Genomic DNA, 18933 nt, shown 5'->3' with positions numbered 1-18933 from the left:
TCTGTCTCAAAACGCTCCAACAACTCAGACGACATAGTCTTTCTTTGTATCTTCGGGTCTACTGTGATCATTCGTGGACGACATCGTGAGCACCTCTTCGCATATCCAAGATTCTCGATCATTGCAGACGCACTTCCAATGCGGGCCCACAACTGTAGAGCCAATTGTCGAGTTGTGATGTGCCAGTCGGCACAGATAATGAGATTCGCAGGATTCAGCATGTCTGGAGCAGTGGCTGTGGCAGGACGTCCCGAGCGTGGCTGATCATGGGGCTCTGTTTCTACACTTCCCGAGGCTGTAGCTTTCTTTGCCCGTGGCGCAAATGCGCACCTATCAACTGCACCATCACAAGCCACTGCACACAGACGTTGATGGATGTTCACCACCGTATATTTTTCTGCACACAAGAATTCATTAACAGCATGCTGCTTGTAACACCATTTTCACGCTGTACTACGTCTCTGCCATGTTCTAGACCGGTTCCAAATTTCACCGCGCACAGGAGAAACATCAAATGTGACCATCACGGATGGTTGTCTATGTATATTAATGGCTTTAAAAATGTATAGAATTTATTACTGAACAACCATCGTAAAATGAACGTAGTTTTGACGAATAATTTGTTGGCCTGACGTGTAGGGAGACGGGAGCCGTCATACAGTCGCGTTACCTCATGAACAGTAGCGTCACGGACGCTAGTTTCGACTTCGATGGGCTACAGCGTTGCTGTCTCGCTAGGTGATCAGGTGACCATGAGCTTAAGTATGTGAATCAAGCCCGCGGGTGACGAATGGCTGCCCATGTCAATTAGAGTAAGTCGTTCGGATTTGTGGAATTCTTGCAATACCTTACGTGCCGTCATGTGTAGTGCCAACAGTGAATTGGAGAAGAGGTGATGTTATTGCATGTGAGTGTTTAGAATTTGGTGACCTTATTATGCTTAAGACAAACTAAATGCGGAAGTATATGATCTCATCTTTCCACATTGTGCTGCGCAGAGTGGAGGAACAGCTCAGAGATAATCAGTGTTTGTATCAGTATAACAGTGCACTCTGTCGTAAAGCAGTCTCTGTAAGGGAATTTTCCGTAGATAACAACATTCCTCAAATGGACTGTCCTGCCCATAGTCCCGATATGAAGCCAATGCAACACTTTATGTCAAATAAACTGGACCGCGTCATTTCAACTTCTGAATCAGCTAAATTGCCGACGTTTCGATCGACTTGCTGCTGTGCTCTCCAGGGCGGTTCACTGTAAACCGCCCTGAGGAGGACAGCAGAAAATAGGCCGAAGCGTCGGCTATTTAGCTGTTTTAGTAGTTACAGTGATGCTTCCCAATTCCCAAGTTATTTTATCCAAATGACACAGGCCGTGGTAGCCTACGAACTTACACCAATGCAACACCTTTAGGATGAGTTAGACCTCACTCGCGCCCGCACCTTCTAGCGCCTCTTGACGAGAAATGGGCTGTTATTCCTCCACAGACATCTCATTGGAAGCTATCGCAGTAGAGTTCAAACCATCCAAAACGTAAGGAATGGTGACCCCCAGTCTACTGATAGTTGTTCGGATACTTCTGAACAGACAGAGTATAGTCTGATTTAGACTGTTTCTTCAGTGTCGTAGGAAAGGGCCGATGCTCGTCGTTGTACGCTAAAGCTTCAGTAGTCACGACTATCAGGTATAACTTACGTAAAACCGCAGAAACGCGGCTGCAGACAGCTCGGGCGCGAGAGGTGTGGACGCTCGGCTAGACTGCACTCTCCTTGTGGCGCGCCAGGTGCGGCGTCTGCGTGCCCGCGTCGTGGCGGCTCCTGCAGCCGGCGGCGGAGGTCTTGAGCAGCGGCAGCGGCAGCGCCGGAGGCGGGGGTCGCGCTTCCAGCAGCGGCTGCGGGTGGGGGACGGCCACCGGCCAGCACGCCGCCTCCAGCACCACTGGCCCCTGCACAGCGGTACACGGCGCCGGGTGTCTCTTTAGGCTCTAGGCGGACTCTTGCATATAAAAATTGCTGTACACAATTACACTACTGGCCATTAAAATTGCTACACCCCGAAGATGACATGCTACAAACGCGAATTTTAACCGACTAGAAGAAGATGCTGTGATATGCAAATGATTAGTTTTTTTAGAGCATTCATACAAGGTTGGCTCCGGTGGCGACACCTAAAACGTGCTAACATGAGGAAAGTTTCCAACCGATTTCTCATAAACAAGAAGCAGTTGAGCGCCGTTGCCTGGTAAAACGTTGTTGAGATGCCTCGTGTAAGGAGGAGACATGTGAACCAACACGTTTCCGACTTTGAAAAAAGTCGGATTGTACGCTATCGCGAATGTGGTTTATCGTATCGCGACATTGCTGCTCGAGATCCAATGACTGCCAGCAGAATATGGAATCGGTAGGTTCAGGAGGATAATACGGAACGCTGTGTTGGATCCCAACGGCCTTGTATCACTAGCAGTCGAGATGACAGGCATCTTGTCCGCATGGCTGTAACGGATCGTGCAGCCACGTCTCGATCACTGAGTCTGCGGATGGGGACAATTCCAAGACTACAGCCATCTCCACGAACAGTTCGACGACGATTTCAGCAGCATGGACTATCAGCTCGGAGACCATGGCTGCGGTAACCCTTGACTCTGAATCACAGAATAGAGCGCGTGCGATGGTGTACTCAACGACGAACCTGGGTGCACGAACGACAAAACATCATATTTTCGGATGAAACCAGGTTCTGTTTTCAGCATCAATATGGTCGCATTTGGAGACATCGTGGTGAACGCACATTGGAAGCGTGTATTCGTCATCGTCAAACTGGCGTATCACTCAGCGTTACGGTATGGCATGCCATTGGTTATACGTCTCGGGTGCCTCTTGTTCGCATTGGCGGCACTTTGAACAGTGGACGTTATATTTCTGATGTGTAACGACCCGTGGCTCTCTTCTTCATTCGATCCCTGCGAAACCCTACATTTCAGCTAGATAATAGACGACTGCATGTTGCACGTCCTGTACGGGCCTTTCTGGATACAGTAAATGTTCGACTGCTGCCCTGACCAGTACAGTGTCCACCTATCTCACCAGTTCAAAACGTCTGGTTAATGGTGGCCGGGCAACTGGCTCGTCACAATACGCCATTCACTACTCTCTATGAACTGTAGTATCGTGTTGAAGCTGCATGGGCATCTGTACCTGTACACCCCCTATCCAAGCTCTGTTTGATTCAGTGCCCAGGCGTATCAAGACAGTTATTACGGCCAGAGGTGGTTGTTCTGGGTGCTAATTTCTCAGGATCCATGCAGCTAAATTGCGTGAAAATGTAATAACATGTCATTTCTAGTATAATATATCTGTCCAATGAATACCCGTTTATTATCTGCTTTTCTTCTTGGTGTAGCAATTTTAATGTCTTGTAGTGTGTTTCTTTATCATTTCCTTTTGCAGCTCTTGTAGTGGTCTCGTTCGGTCACAATTACTGGATATCATGTTAATGGTAAACAAATGCTCCACAATTGTAAGATACTTTATTGATAGAAGAATTGCACGCCAAAAGTCGCTATACACTACCACAGTTAAGGAGTCCTTAGCCCCATCATCAGATGTATCTAAAATCTAGCAGTAGTAAGACTCGTGTCCGCGTCCCAACAACTGACAGGCAAGTGTCTACCGTAGGTGGATCTCAAATAACATCCCAAATTCGTCGTAGACCTATGGTAGGCGTTTTCCTATTAGTTGCTAGGGCATGGGACTGATGTCCTACTACTGCTAGATCTCGGAGAACGTCTCAAATTGATGGTCCATCTATGGTAGATGTAAGCCCGCTAGTTGTTAGGAGATAGACATGATGTTCTATTACTGTTGGATTTCAGATACCTCTGATGATTGGTCTGACATCCAGTAATCGTTTTAGTGTATAGCGACTTCTGTCGTGCAAGACTTCGGGTAATAAAATATTTTACAACAGTGGTGGATTTATTTACCATGAACATGTTGGAAAACAGTTGTAGATGTCCCACATATAAAAGCTTGTACTGGAAATTATGTCCGCCTCTTAAGTAGAAAACGATTTCTTACATAAACCCAAATATCGCTGAGCACCTTTATACCGTCAGCAGTGTGGTATTCTTTATTTAGTTTTGTGAGATGCAAATAATTTGCAAGTAACAGTTATTCAAACGAAATTACGATAAAATCAGTTTTTGTCTGTTGCTGCGTTACCTTATTTTTTCTACATAATTGGGTTATGTAGAATCCTCTATATGTTTTTGGATATTGATAGCTTTTCACCTTAACTGTATGACTAAACACAGTTTTGTTGTGCGGAAATATTTCCCGGTTATATTTTACGATTATTTACATTTAGTTTCGAAACTAACTGTCTCACCTGAATTAACATCTGTTGTTGATATGCTCACGGAAACACCATACATATTTTGTGCAACTTGACTCACGAACAATAAATCTTTACCCTACAAAACACAATGTCAACGTTATTGCTACGTCTCCACTTCCTGTTGATGTTCACTTGTTATATCAAATGGCGCAAAATTTGAACTTTCCTTGCGTGCCTCTGTCTCTCTGTCTCTTTCTCTGTGTGTGTGTGTAAGTGTGTGTGTGTAATTGTGTGTGTGTGTGTGTGTGTGTGTGTGTGTGTGTGTGTGTGTGTGTGTGTGTGTGTGCAACGTTCGACTCCAAACTTGCATGCAGGGGACATCTAGAACTCTTATCCAATAAAACGTGATCAGTATTGCGCAGAGAGAGAGAGAGGGTGAGAGAGAGGGGGAGAGAGAGAGAGAGAGAGAGAGAGAGAGAGAGAGAGAGAGAGACAGAGAATACGAAGATTCAGCCTCCTGCAGCACGTCCAGGATCAGGAAATCGCCATTAACTGTCGTCCTTCGAAACGTTGTTTGTGTGTCGAAACGACTGCTGATCATAGTGCTGTTGCCATGTAGTGCTGAGATGAGGACAGCAGCGCTCCTTCTAGTGTAATCAGACATCCAGTCACAGCATTTGGCGACACAGGAAAAGCGTTCGACAAAGTAAACTACGTGATGATGTTCACAGTTGTCACAAGGAACCTCTTGAGTGCGACGTCGAAAGTCCAATCCTTGGTGAGTCTAATTTGAATGTGATGTGTTAAGTTTATGAGATAAAAAATATTAGCTGCTAATGACACACCAAGTGCATCAAGTGGTCCTGGAGGTACAGACATCATGCTGGGATGCACCTGTTGCACTTTGTATTTCTTATACTTCATAAAATGGGCATCGTTAACAATCAGGAAATTTTCGAAAGAAATCATTAATAATTTCTGAGAACATGTCACATGGAATGTGACAGCAAGCAACCAAATGTACTGTGTCGTGGAGCTTTGCCTGAAACTGGCTATCCTTCAAGGCTTAGCTACAGCTAGTGCGGTAATGTTTTTATACGCACGGGAAAAACAAACATTCAAAGGCTGTATCTGCCTAGTGCTTCAAGGTGTTGTGAATTTCAATGTCGCATTCTTTTCAGGAGGGATAGTTTGCTCCAAAAGTGAATGATTTTTATACGCAGACCAGTAATCAAACAAAAGCAAGTTATCTTGACCATGTATTCGGCAAAAGCAGTGCTCACACCATAGTTGTAGTCCTCTTAATCCCCACTTTCCCACTCTTGCTTGCTGTAGCGTAAGTATTCTATGCTGCCTTTGCAAGATCAATGACATGAGAATAAATCGCAGGGGGCGCAGAGCACCTCCAACTTCTCGCAGCACAATAAATAACTTTCGAGGAAATTTAATATCCAGATTATCAGTTGGCGTAATTTTATACGAATGCGTTAAGGCACTGATGGCAGTTGATCTTGGTACCTCTTATTTCGAAGGTTCCTTTCTTTTGCATTTCTTCTCCCAATCAACACTGACAGCAGCTGGAAGCAAATTCCTTGATTCCCGATTTCGCTGTTTTCTGTGCATCGTCACTTGACGCTTTGTTTGAACTTCCATACCAACATATATTTAAATTTTCTTAAAGATGTTCCCGATGTCCGAATCGATTTATTCAACTACAATTTGGTTCACAAAACTCTAAATATTGGTTTAAAACGGAAAAAGAATTTAATTTTTGACGCAGATTCACTAGTAAAGGTTTGTAACAACGGCAAGAACGTTCTTTTTATGAGATTATCTGTTTCGGTATGTTTTAGACCATTTTCTGACCTACCACCGTGATGGTGGTGGACGGAGCAGGCGCTACGGCTCTACAAACGCTAATTGCTAGAGCTTGAGAAGTTAGTGTTTGTGTAGTCGTAGCACCTGCTGCGTTCACAACCACCGTCTTCATCGTGGTGATAGGCCTGAAGATGATCTAAATAAAACCAAAACTGGTAACCTTATTTAAAAAAAAAAAGCTTCTTGCAGTTGTGACTGTTCATGTTCAAGAATTAAAGAGAGCATTTCTGGCTGAAATAAGGGTACTACTGCCAAACTTTGGCTTTAACCCGAGAAAGAAATTTCTGAATGAGCACAGCATTTTATGGAAGTTAATTGTCGGATAAGTGGACTACGAGAAAAACAGAAAAGAGGAGATATTGGGCTACACAAGAATGGTAATAATTAGATGCACTGATAAAAATACGGAAGTTCTTAACAGAATTTGTCAATAAAGGAACATATCTAGTGCTAGACCTGAATATATGGTCCGAAAGCCACCGTACGGTGCGTGGCGGAGGATACCATGTCTCGCTAAAAATTATTTCGTTTAAAGTTCCAATCGCAACCAACAGAGCGAGGGAAAAGGATTGTGTGTATGCCTTCATACTAGCCCTAATTTCTTTTACTTTATCTTCATGATCCATACGCGAAATTTACGTTGCTCGTGGTAGTATCGTTCTGTTGTCAAATTTCAAATTCCAGTTCTCTAAATTTTGCCAATAGTGTTCCTCTAAACGAAAGCCGCTTTCCTCCATGGATTCTCATTTGAGCTCCTGAAGCATGTCAATAATATCTGCCTGTTGTTCGAACCAACCGATAACAAATCTAGCTGACCGCCTGTGAATAGCTTCTATGTTTTCCATTAAGGATAGATGGTACTTTTCCGGCTCAATATTATGTAAAAATCAACAGCCACTACTTACAGGCACGGTTTAAAAAGTCTACGTTTTACAGATCTTTCGTTGATGTCAGGTAATGGAGCACACTTTCTGAACAAATTAGAAGTATTTTGAATATTTTTGTACCTCCATAGGGCTATAAAAAGAAATACAACAAAATCGATGCAATTTTTTTCACAATGCTTCCTCAAATTAAGGTACCATTTAATCCGATGTTATTCATTTGAAATTTTCACCATATGTGCATGACATGATGGCTGAGCTACTAGATCTATTTAATTCCACCTATTGTGTGTATTACAAGGATAAAACAATATATCATCTTACATTTTAATTTTATAATTTTTTCCTAATAAAAAGTTATTTATTCTACAATTTAGTTGATTCTGCAATAGAGCATAGGTCTGCCGCATACGTATGGACTATCGCTAGTAACAGAAAGAATTTGAGCAATGCTTTATAAACCTTAGGAAATATTTTTACCTGAATTCTGAAAAATATAACATGCAGGAAATTGCGAATGAAGATATGAGTCCATTTAAACTGTGCCTCAGAACATTCCTGGAGCATAGTCTTCATCCTGCCGCCTTCATTTGTTCATCTTCAAGCTTCCTCTTGGCATTCCTTTTAGAACTTCTTGCTTCTTTGGTAACTTGAAGAGTGAATCTTTCAGCTTCATGCACCCATTGTTTCTAACACAAATGATCTTCCATATTAGAGCCACATTTTATGCCTAAATTTCTCAGGACCTCCAACCTACCTATCACTCCATCATTGAAACATATCACATCTATTACACCAACGTTTAATGTATTTAGTCCTACAAAAACATTCTTGGGTAATCTTTCCCATATGCAATGGTTGAAACTTTCATTTGTATTCTGAGTGCATCCATGAAGACATTTACTGAGCAAAACAGGGTCACTCAGTTCTCTAAAAATTGGTTTTACTTCATTCATAAGAGGCTCAGAAAGAGAATGGATCTGATGGTATATTTGTCTACTTTCTTTTGCTTTTTGGTAACCACACCAAGGATCTGCTCCTTAAGGAGTCCGCGAACAGGGTTTTCAGATCCTTTTACATGGATTATTTTGACAAATTACGTGTTTTTTGCGTGTCTGTATATCACTGAACTGCATTATTTCGGTGATTTACAAATAATTTGCTGGTCTGTAGACTATTTACAGTGACTCGATCATTCCAGGGTCAGTGTTTTGCATCAGTGTAATAAATAAACTATTGAAATCCCTCCCCAAATACGAGTAAATTGTATACATTACCCCCCCCCCCCCCCCAAATAAACAATGGACCTTGCTGTTGGTGGGAAGGCTTGCATGCCTCAGCGATACAGATACCCATATCGTAGGTGCAACCACAACGGAGGGGTATCTGTTGAGAGGCCAGAAAAATGCGTGGTTCCTGAAGAGTGACAGCAGCCTTTTCAGTAGTTGCACGGGCAACAATCTAAATGATTGACTGATCTGACCTTGTAACACTAACCAAAACGGCTTTGCTGTGCTGGTACTGCAAACGGCTAAAAGCAAGGGGAAACTACTGCCATAATATTTCCCAAGGGCATGCATCTTTACTGTATGGTTAAATGATGATGGTATCCTCTTCAGTAAAATAATCCGGAGGGAAAATAGTCCCCCATTTGGGTCTCCAGGTGGGGTCTACTCAGCAGGACGATATTACCCACACAAAGAAAACTGGCGTTCTACGGATTGGAGCGTAGAATGTCAGATCCCTTAAACAGGCAGGTCGGGTAGAAAATTTAAATAGGGAAATGGAGAGGTTAAAGTTAGATATAGTGGGAATTAGTGAAGTTCGGTGGCATGAGGAATAAGACTTCTGGTCAGGTGAATACAGGCTAATAAATACAAAATAAAATAGGTATAATGCAGGAGTAGCTTTAATAATGAATAGAAAAATAGGAATACGGATAAGCTACTAAAAACAGCGTAGTGAACGTATTATTGTGGAAAAGATAGACACGAAGCCCACGCCTACTACAGCAGTACAAGTTTATATGCCAACTAGCTCCGCAGATGACGAAGAGATTGATGAAATGTAAGACGAGATAAAACAAATTGTTCAGATAGGGAAGGGAGACGAAAATTTAATAGTGATGGGTGATTGGAACTCGATAGTAGGAAAAGAAAGAGAAGGAAACATAGTACGTTAATATAGAATGAGAGTAAGGAGTGAAAGAGGAAGCCACCTGGTAGAATTTTGTACAGAGCATAACTTAATCATAGTTAACACTTCGTTCAAGAATCATGAAAGAAGACTGTATACATGGAAGAAGCCTGGAGAAAGTGGAGAGGCTCAGATACGCTCCTGGAAATGGAAAAAAGAACACATTGACACCGGTGTGTCAGACCCACCATACTTGCTCCAGACACTGCGAGAGGGCTGTACAAGCAATGATCACACGCACGGCACAGCGGACACACCAGGAACCGCGGTGTTGGCCGTCGAATGGCGCTAGCTGCGCAGCATTTGTGCACCGCCGCCGTCAGTGTCACCCAGTTTGCCGTGGCATACGGAGCTCCATCGCAGTCTTTAACACTGGCAGCATGCCGCGATAGCGTGGACGTGAACCGTATGTGCAGTTGACGGACTTTGAGCGAGGGCGTATAGTGGGCATGCGGGAGGCCGGGTGGACGTACCGCCGAATTGCTCAACACGTGGGGCGTGAGGTCTCCACAGTACATCGATGTTGTCGCCAGTGGTCGGCGGAAGGTGCATGTGCCCGTCGACCTGGGACTGGACCGCAGCGACGCACGGATGCACGCCAAGGCCGTAGGATCCTACGCAGTGCCGTAGGGGACCGCACCGCCACTTCCCAGTAAATTAGGGACACTGTTGCTCCTGGGGTATCGGCGAGGACCATTCGCAACTGTCTCCATGAAGCTGGGATACGGTCCCGCACACCGTTAGGCCGTCTTCCGCTCACGCCCCAACATCGTGCAGCCCGCCTCCAGTGGTGTCGCGACAGGCGTGAATGGAGGGACGAATGGAGACGTGTCGTCTTCAGCGATGAGAGTCGCTTCTGCCTTGGTGCCAATGATGGTCGTATGCGTGTTTGGCGCCGTGCAGGTGAGCGCCACAATCAGGACTGCATACGACCAAGGTACACAGGGCCAACACCCGGCATCATGGTGTGGGGAGCGATCTCCTACACTGGCCGTACACCTCTGGTGATCGTCGAGGGGACACTTAATAGTGCACGGTACATCCAAACCGTCATCGAACCCATCGTTCTACCATTCCTAGACCGGCAAGGGAACTTGCTGTTCCAACAGGACAATGCACGTCCGCATGTACCCCGTGCCACCCAACGTGCTCTAGAAGGTGTGAGTCAACTACCCTGGCCAGCAAGATCTCCGGATCTGTCCCCCATTGAGCATGTTTGGGACTGGATGAAGCGTCGTCTCACGCGGTCTGCACGTCCAGCACGAACGCTGGTCCAACTGAGGTGCCAGGTGGAAATGGCATGGCAAGCCGTTCCACAGGACTACATCCAGCGTCTCTACGATCGTCTCCATAGGAGAATAGCAGCCTGCATTGCTACGAAAGGTGGATATACCCTGTACTAGTGCCGACATTGTGCATGCTCTGTTGCCTGTGTCTATGTGCCTGTGGTTCTGTCAGTGTGATCATGTGATGTATCTGACCCCAGGAACCTGTCAATAAAGTTTCCCCTTCCTGGGACAATGAATTCACAGTGTTCTTTACCGAGCGAGTTGGCGCAGTGGGTAGACACTGGACTCGCATTCGGGAGGACGACGGTTCAATCCCGCGTCCTTCCATCCTGATTTAGGTTTTCCGTGATTTCCCTAAATCGCTTCAGGCAAATGCCGGGATGGTTCCTTTCAAAGGGCACGGCCGACGTCCTTCCCCGTCCTTCCCTAACCCGATGAGACCGATGACCTCGCTGTCTGGTCTCCTTCCCCAAAAACCAACCAACCAACCACGGTGTTCTTATTTCAATTTCCAGGAGTGTAGATATATAATGGTATGATAGAGATTCAGGAACCAGGTTTTAAATTGCAAGACATTTCCAGAGGCAGATGTGGAATATGAACACAATCTATTGGTTATGAACTGTAGATAAAAACTGATGAAACTGCAAAAAAAAGGCGAGAATTTGAGGAGATGGGACCTGGATAAACTGAAAGAACAAGAGGTTTTAGAGAGCTTCAGGGAGATAATTATGGAAGGATTGACAAGAATACGGGAAAGAAATACAGTAGAAGAAGAATGGGTAGCTTTGAGAGATGAATTAGTGAAGGTAGTAATGGATCAAGTAGGTAAAAAGACGAGGGCTAGTATAAATCCTTGGGTAACAGAAGAGATATTGGATTTATTTGTTGAAAGGAGAAAATACAAAAATTCAGTAAGTGAAGCAGGCAAAAAGGAATACAAACCTCTGAGACAATGAGATCGACAGGAAGTGCAAAATTGCTAAGCAGAGAAGGCTAGGGGACAAATGTAAGGATGTAGATGCGCATATCACTAGGGGTAAGATATATACTGCCTACAGGAAAATTAAAGAGGCCTTAGGAGAAAAGAGAACCACTTGTATGAATATCAAGAGCTCAGATAGAAACCCAGTTCTAAGCAAAGAAGGAAAAGGAAAAATATGGAAAGAGTATATAGAGGTTCTATACAAGGGCGATGTTCTTGAGGACAATATTATAGAAAAGGAAGAGTATGTAGATGAAGATGAAATGAGAGATCTGATACTGTATGAAAAGTTTGACAGAGCTTGGCAAGACCTAAGCCGTAACAAGACTCCAGGAGTAGACAAGCTGCATATTCAGCAAGCAGTAAAGGAAACAAAAGAAAAATTTGGAGAGGCATTAAAACCCATCTAGAAGAAATAAAAACTTTGATGTTCGCCGATGACACTGTAATTTTGTCACAGACAGCAAAGGACCTGGAAGAGCAGCTGAACGGAATGGACATTGTCTTGAAAGGAGGATATAAGATGAACATCAACAAAAGCAAAACGAGGATAATGGAATGGAGTCGAATTTAATCGGGTGATGCTGCGGGAATTAGGTTAGGAACTGCGATGCTTAAAGTAGGAAATGAGTTTTGTTATTTGGGGAGGTCGAAGTATAGATGATATAAAATGTAGACTGGCAATGGCAAGGAAACTGTTTCTGAAGAAGTATAGATTTAAGAGTCAGGATATCGTTTCTAAAGGTATTTGTATGGAATGTAACCATCTATGGTAGTGAAATGTGAACGACAAATACTACAGACAAGAAGAGAATAGACGCTTTCGAAAGGTGGTGCTACAGAAGAATGCTGAAGGTTACACGGGTAGATCACATAACTGATGAGGAGGTATTGAATAGAATTGGCGAGAAGAGAAGTTTGTGGCACTACCTGACTAGAAGTAGGGATCGGTTGGTAGGACATGTTGTGAGGCATCATGGTATCACCAGTTTAGTATTGGAGCGCAGCGTCGAGAGTAAAAATCGCAGTTAGAGACCAAGAGATGAATACAATAAACAGATTCAGAAGGATGTAGGTTGCAGTAAGTACTGGAAGATGAAGGAGCTTGTACAGTATCATGGAGAGCTGCATCAAACCAGTCTCTGGACTGAAGACCACAACAACCATAACATTATTTCTACAGTTCATAATTAGTGAGCATGTATGCAGAGCGTTTTTCACGCATTCTTTCAGTGATCTATGAGTAGTTTGCAGGTCTGTTGGGTCTGCAATTCATTATTTCGTTAATTTTCGAGTTGTCCGCGTGTCTGTACAGCAATGCACCATCAATGTACTGCATTATTTCGATAATTTACGAATAGTTTGCTGATCTCTAGGCTATTTATTGTGACTCCAAGCACGCCAGAGTGAGTGTTTTGTATGTGTAATTAATAAACTATATGAAATCCGTCCCTAAATAAATTGTTCCCAAACTCCTTTCTCTCTCCAGAAGCTCAACATTGACCATCATAGGACGACAGCACTCTCTGGTGGCAGTATGGAGTAATAGTTCAGCTGGACTCCAGACCTCATTGTGAACACTGTGGATGGAGCTACTGACTCAAATTGTTTAAATAAAGACTGCCTGCAAATTAAAGACTTACATCCATCATATCCAGCTACTGGACACACGTGGAGTCATTTTCTCGCTAATTCCAAGGAAGAGATGGTGGTCAGATGAATTAGATGAGTGGAGGTATCCCAAGGGACCATTTCTCCTGCCCTTTTCACAGGTTATTTTAGCAAGCCCAACGGACCTTTCGTCTGCCAAAATTTGAACTTCCCGCCATTTTAGGGGAGGGGATGGGGGAGGTGACGGGTGGGGAGGGTGTTAGGATAGTGGAGGTAGCCTATTTAACCTGCCTTCCCGCCAGTTTTTGAACATCCCGCCAAGACGTCATTGCGACGTTGCTACACCTATCACCGACTTCTTGGATCCGCCGTCATGAATAAATTTGCCATCAATGCAATCTGGGTTGGTGCTGCTCTTGTCCCAGTCCTTGTTTGTAGTGTTGGTTCGATGCTACAAATGTACAAATTTGTCAACGAAGATTGTTCCCTATTTTCTGCTACCGGTGGAACAGAAGGCTAAGACCAGTAATGTCCCAGACGAGAATGGGCACGATGACACTATATCTGAAAGACTGCTTGACTCTGGCCTACAGCGATAACTGTACATGTGCAAAGGGATGCCATGGTCTCATCCTTGTGGTTTAGCAGCAAAACAAATAAAAGCATAATGGTTTATGCGCTATTGCACTATTGTTGGCTGCCACATGTAAACTCACTTCTTTGTATTGAGGGTAATGAGAACAGCAGCTGCAGCGACACAGATGTTTTAGTCCGAGGTTGTGCCACTTCCAGTGTTTCACGTCAGCAGGATAGTTGACGGCTACTTGTAGCCCTAAAAGTGCAAACCTCCGACTAATGGTACCACCACTTTCGTGGTCTGAAGGTGCCTGACATTTATCCCTTCAAACGTATCTGGGCGACCTTTGATAGGCCACTTGTTTGTCACAGAGCTCCAGCTTCCACTCTAGGTAATTTACGGACTTGCAGTCGACCCCCGTAGTGTCATCTTTGATTCCAAGGGACATGTGTAGAATTTCTGTCTGGTCCGACGAGGACTTACAACTTAGGAAGTACATAAGGCTCAGTAATCTCAATCATGAGTTTCCCACCAGATACTTAGTCTGTATGACAAAATTTATTTCAATCACAAGCTTTCTAGTAATCAATGAAGAGATTCACAGGGTTATTGATACGCGTTTCCTACGTTTCAGAAGGCACCTGAAACCAAATTACGAGATACATAGTAGACAGAGCATTTCTCTGAGTCTTTATTGATGCTACGCGCCACGGAGGAGGCGTAGCTAATAGCACGACCACTACGGGGCAGACGTGCCAAACATGTAGACAAATCGTCCGCTCCGTTCTGCTGTATCATATCATTCTGGTCCTGCAGTTAGGCAACGATTGCCGAGATTTCCAAAGCGGGACTCTGTCATGGCGTCTTCCCAGAGAGCAGCAGTGATAGTAGCAGCCGCGGCTTCAGTGAATTGCATGCACGTATTGACGTTTGCCGCTTCACTAACAGTGACCTTGTTGAGCACCCTTAGCGTGAGTTAACAACTGGGAGAAATGCTCTGTCCACTGATCGGTGTAAATTTTCTATATGTACAGTAGTTTTCGTGCAGTCATCCTCTGAAACGCAATATTTCTTGCTGTGATACGAAGGAACTGCCGTATTATAAGAGAAATTATGAAAAAGTTGAATGCTCGCCATCACCATGCCTAATCGAAGCATAATGTGAGATTCATTCTCAACAAAGTTCTTCTTCCAGGTCTGTGTGCGTGTGTTTCAAAGACATTTCTGTAAAATCGAACTTGGCGTTTGACAGCGTCTTGTAATATTTGTCAATCTTTCAGCTACTGTTGCTATCTCCACTGAGTTTCGTCAACCATTTTGAAGTACGTTTCTAACACCCGCCGAAGTACTGATCAATAGGACGAGTACAAAATGACGTGATGGTTCAAATGGTTCTGAGCACTATGGGACTTAACATCTGTGGTCATCAGTCCGCTAGAATTTAGAACTACTTAAACCTAACTAACCTAAGGCCATCACACACAGCCATGCCCGAGGCAGGATTCGAACCTGCGACCGTAGCAGTCACGCGGTTCCGGACTGCTCGCCTAGAACCGATGACGTGATGATATAGTACAACCAATTTTATTGTTAAAGTACCAGTTGTAGAGAATAATGGAAAGAACTGTTGGCAAGGGACGCCATTTTCAGAAATCCGAATTCGATTGCACATTTCTCTAGGATTTCACACAACGCTTTTACGTAGAATCTTTTCTTAAGCAGAAGTATCACCAAAATACAATGTTCATATGTCGAACGGCTGAGATGCTATCAAAACGCATCGTAAGAATTATCGTGGTATGTAACACTCTAATGGATTTATATTTATACCGTCATGAAAGCAGATGTCACTGTTTTATTTTTATTTTTCTCATTCCTTTCTCTTTCATACAGTTTTTATGATGCAGAGATTTCTAGGAAAAGGATATGTAAGGACTATAAGAGATGTACGTGACCCAAAGGTAGTTGTAATATTTTCAGCAGGATATGAGAAATCAAGGTGAGATGAAAATAATGTGGGATGTGCGGTTCTATGAATTTATTTTTATACTTCACGGGAGATGGAGTTTTATTTGGGTTTATGTGAGATAGAGTATATTTTAGCTTGTAATTAAGGACACAAGTTTAAGAAAGGTACGAATTTCGCTTTTGTCGCGATTGACGGTTGCTACAGATCTAGGGTCCGTCATTCGTTCTATTACATTACATTCGAAATGAAATATGCACGCAGCAAGCTATAGCTTGAGAAACAAAATATCATTAACAATTAACACTTATCACAAAAGCGTGTGGCATTGGACATAAACTGAAAGGCAGCAACCCTTCGTAGGATGTGTGTTCGTCACAGAAAAACCTCGAATGTCATCCCGTCACTAGTTGCTCTCTATATGTTGGGATCTGTATACTACTTCGCCCGCTGCGTTGTCAGACTACACAATGGCGAAAGATATTATTGTAAGTAAAATTATGTGGTCCCTGCTGCTTCTCTCAGGCTCTACTCCGCGATGCCCTTCCACCTAGGTGTGCTATTCGCAAAGCGTTCTGTAATAATCTCTTAGGAATTCAGATAATGCAGATAGGACGTGGTGGAAATTACCGATTTCAGTTATTAATTGTCCATATTTAGGTACATTTATATATCACTTACACCTTCGAGTCAAAACATCTCTGCCAACTGATATTGACATACTCCAAATTCATTCACTCGCCGTACGTATTTAAATCAATTATTTCGTGATGTCAACTGTGAAAAAAATTTTATAATGTGTCTATCTACTTCAATACTGGTTAACTAACTACATGACTTTCTCAAATACAGAGCATGAGCAAATTAAAGCATCACTTTCTCGAACCCTCGTAACTGCCTCCCATTCCAACGTACAATATTAAATTTTGGATTAATGGTGCCCAGAAGGGTGTGGACACGGGCTAAAAAGGCCATAGCTCAGACGTTCACTCGGTGGGAAGTTCATCACAGCCCGTATTACCTACATTTGGCTCGTTCGTTTGACGCACTACGGTGGAGGTCAGAACAGCGCCACGCAGCGTTCTAATCAAGCTGTTTTCTTATGAGTTTCTGAAGGTAAATTTACAATGTGCTCAGCAAAGGTGCGTGGTGACACCGAGGGCGTTGCCGAACTGGGGGAACCTTAGAATGACTTAGGGACTCTTTGCGGTTTTATCACAAGCATGTTGATATTGCAATCCCATTCCGGCCCTGTGATCACGCCGCAGGAGGACGCGAAATTCAGATCCTGTCGAATGGTTTTCCATGGTCTCTGGTGACTTCATCCTGTATACCGGAGCAACTACACTCCAAAGAGGTCAGATCAAGTTCAATGGGGTAGCAGCCCCACGATGTCCTTAAGGTAGGGTTGCAGTACTCAGGGGCTGGCATCAGCGTTGAACGTCATCAAAAACTTCATCCTGCTGCTTATCGCAATATGGACGTAAAACATCCATGGTGGCGTAGAGCAGTATTATGATGAAATTTGGTGCCAATATGAAATCACTAATCCTCTTTACAAGTGACATGAACTGGGCTGCATGTATGAAGCGCTCCCTAGACCGACGTAGACGTCGTAGGACCCCGTATTATTGCAGTGTTACAGAGGAAGTTTCTAGGCACCTTTGAGTCAAGTTTCAGTCGTTTGCGTTGGAATGGGAGATTATTAGCGGGGTTTGAAAAATGATATTTAATTTTGTTGGGCAGTGTATTTACGTCTCTACTACCTCAACCATGTAAATTGATGATGTTCCGAAGGAGACAAAATCCATTTTTTACCTGTAGAAGCTCAACTATCAATTTTTCTATACAAGGTGGTCCATTGATAGTGACCGGGCCAAATATCTCACGAAATAAGCACCAAAAGAAAAAACTACAAAGAACGAAACTCGTCAAGCTTGAAGGGGGAAACTAGGTGGCGCTATGGTTGGTCCGCTAGATGGCGACGCCATAGGCCCATCGGATATCAACTGCGTTTTTTTTAATAGGAACCCCCATTTTTATTACATATTCGCGTAGTACGTAAAGAAATATGAATGTTTTAGTTGGACCATTTTCTTCGCTTTGTGATAGATGACGTTGTAATAAACGTATAAATACGTGGTATCACGTAATATTCTGCAGGGCAGTCGGTATTTGCTTTGTGATACATTACCCGTGTTAAATTGGACCGTTCACTAATTGCGGAAAAGGTCCATATCGTGTTCATGTATGGCTATTGGGATAAAAATGTCCTACTGGCGTATGCTATGTATGCTGCTCGGTATCCTGGACGACATCATCCAAGTGTCGGGAACTTTCGTCGGATATTTACGTTATTTAAGTAAACAGGAAGTGTTCCGCCACATGTGGAACGTCAACCACGACCTGCAACAAATTATGATGCCCAAGTAGGAGTTTTAGCTGCTGTCGCGGCTAATTCGCACATCACTAGCAGACAAATTGCGCGAGATCGCGAACTTCAAAAACGTCGGTGTTGAGAATCCTACATCAACATCGATTGCACCCGTACCATGTTTTACACACCAGGGATTGCTTGGAGACGACTTTGAACGTCGTGTACAGCTCTGCCACTGAGCACAAGAGAAATAATGGGACGATGACAGATTTTTTGCACGCGTTCTATTTAGTGACGAAGCGTCAGTAACCGACAGCGGTAACGTAAACCGGCATAATATGCACTATTTGGCAACGGAAAATCCACGATGGCTGCGACAAGTGGAACATCAGCGACCTTGGCGGGTCAATGTATGGTGCGGCATAATGGGAGGAAGGATAACTGGCCCCCATTTTATCGATGACAATCTAAATGGTGCAATGATTGCTGATTTCCTACGTAGTGTTGTACCGATGTTACTGCAAAATGTTTCACTACATGACAGAATGTCGATGTACTTCCTACATGATGGATAATCAATGTTCGGCACATAACTCGCATGCGGTAGAAGCGGTATTGAATAGCATATTTCATGACAGGTGGATAGGTTATCGAAGCACCATACCATGGCCCGCACGTTCACCGGATGTGACGTCCCCGGATTTGTTTCTGTGGGGAAAGTTGAAAGATATTTCCAATCGTGATCCACCGCAAACGCCTGACAACATGCGTCAGCGAATTGTTAATGCATGTGCAAACATTACGGAAGGCGAACTACTCGCTGTTGAGAGGAATGTCG

The 18933-nt window shown here is 43.7% G+C and overlaps 1 protein-coding gene across 1 annotated transcript in view; it reads right to left on the bottom strand.

Annotated features, from left to right (window-relative positions):
- Positions 1–18933, bottom strand: part of LOC126275143 (nephrin-like) — a 686204-nt gene that overhangs the window by 31430 nt on the left and 635841 nt on the right. The window contains exon 14 of the mRNA XM_049977173.1: positions 1693–1942. Within this exon, the coding sequence (XP_049833130.1) occupies positions 1751–1942 (192 nt within the window). The 3' untranslated portion in view covers positions 1693–1750. The remainder of the gene's footprint in view (positions 1–1692; positions 1943–18933) is intronic.

This window comes from Schistocerca gregaria, chromosome 1, assembly GCF_023897955.1.
Source record: "Schistocerca gregaria isolate iqSchGreg1 chromosome 1, iqSchGreg1.2, whole genome shotgun sequence".
In the NCBI taxonomy this organism is placed as follows: Eukaryota; Metazoa; Arthropoda; class Insecta; order Orthoptera; family Acrididae; genus Schistocerca; species Schistocerca gregaria.
The sequence above is the reverse complement of the archived record's forward strand: the minus strand, read 5'-3'. Positions and strand labels throughout refer to the sequence as shown.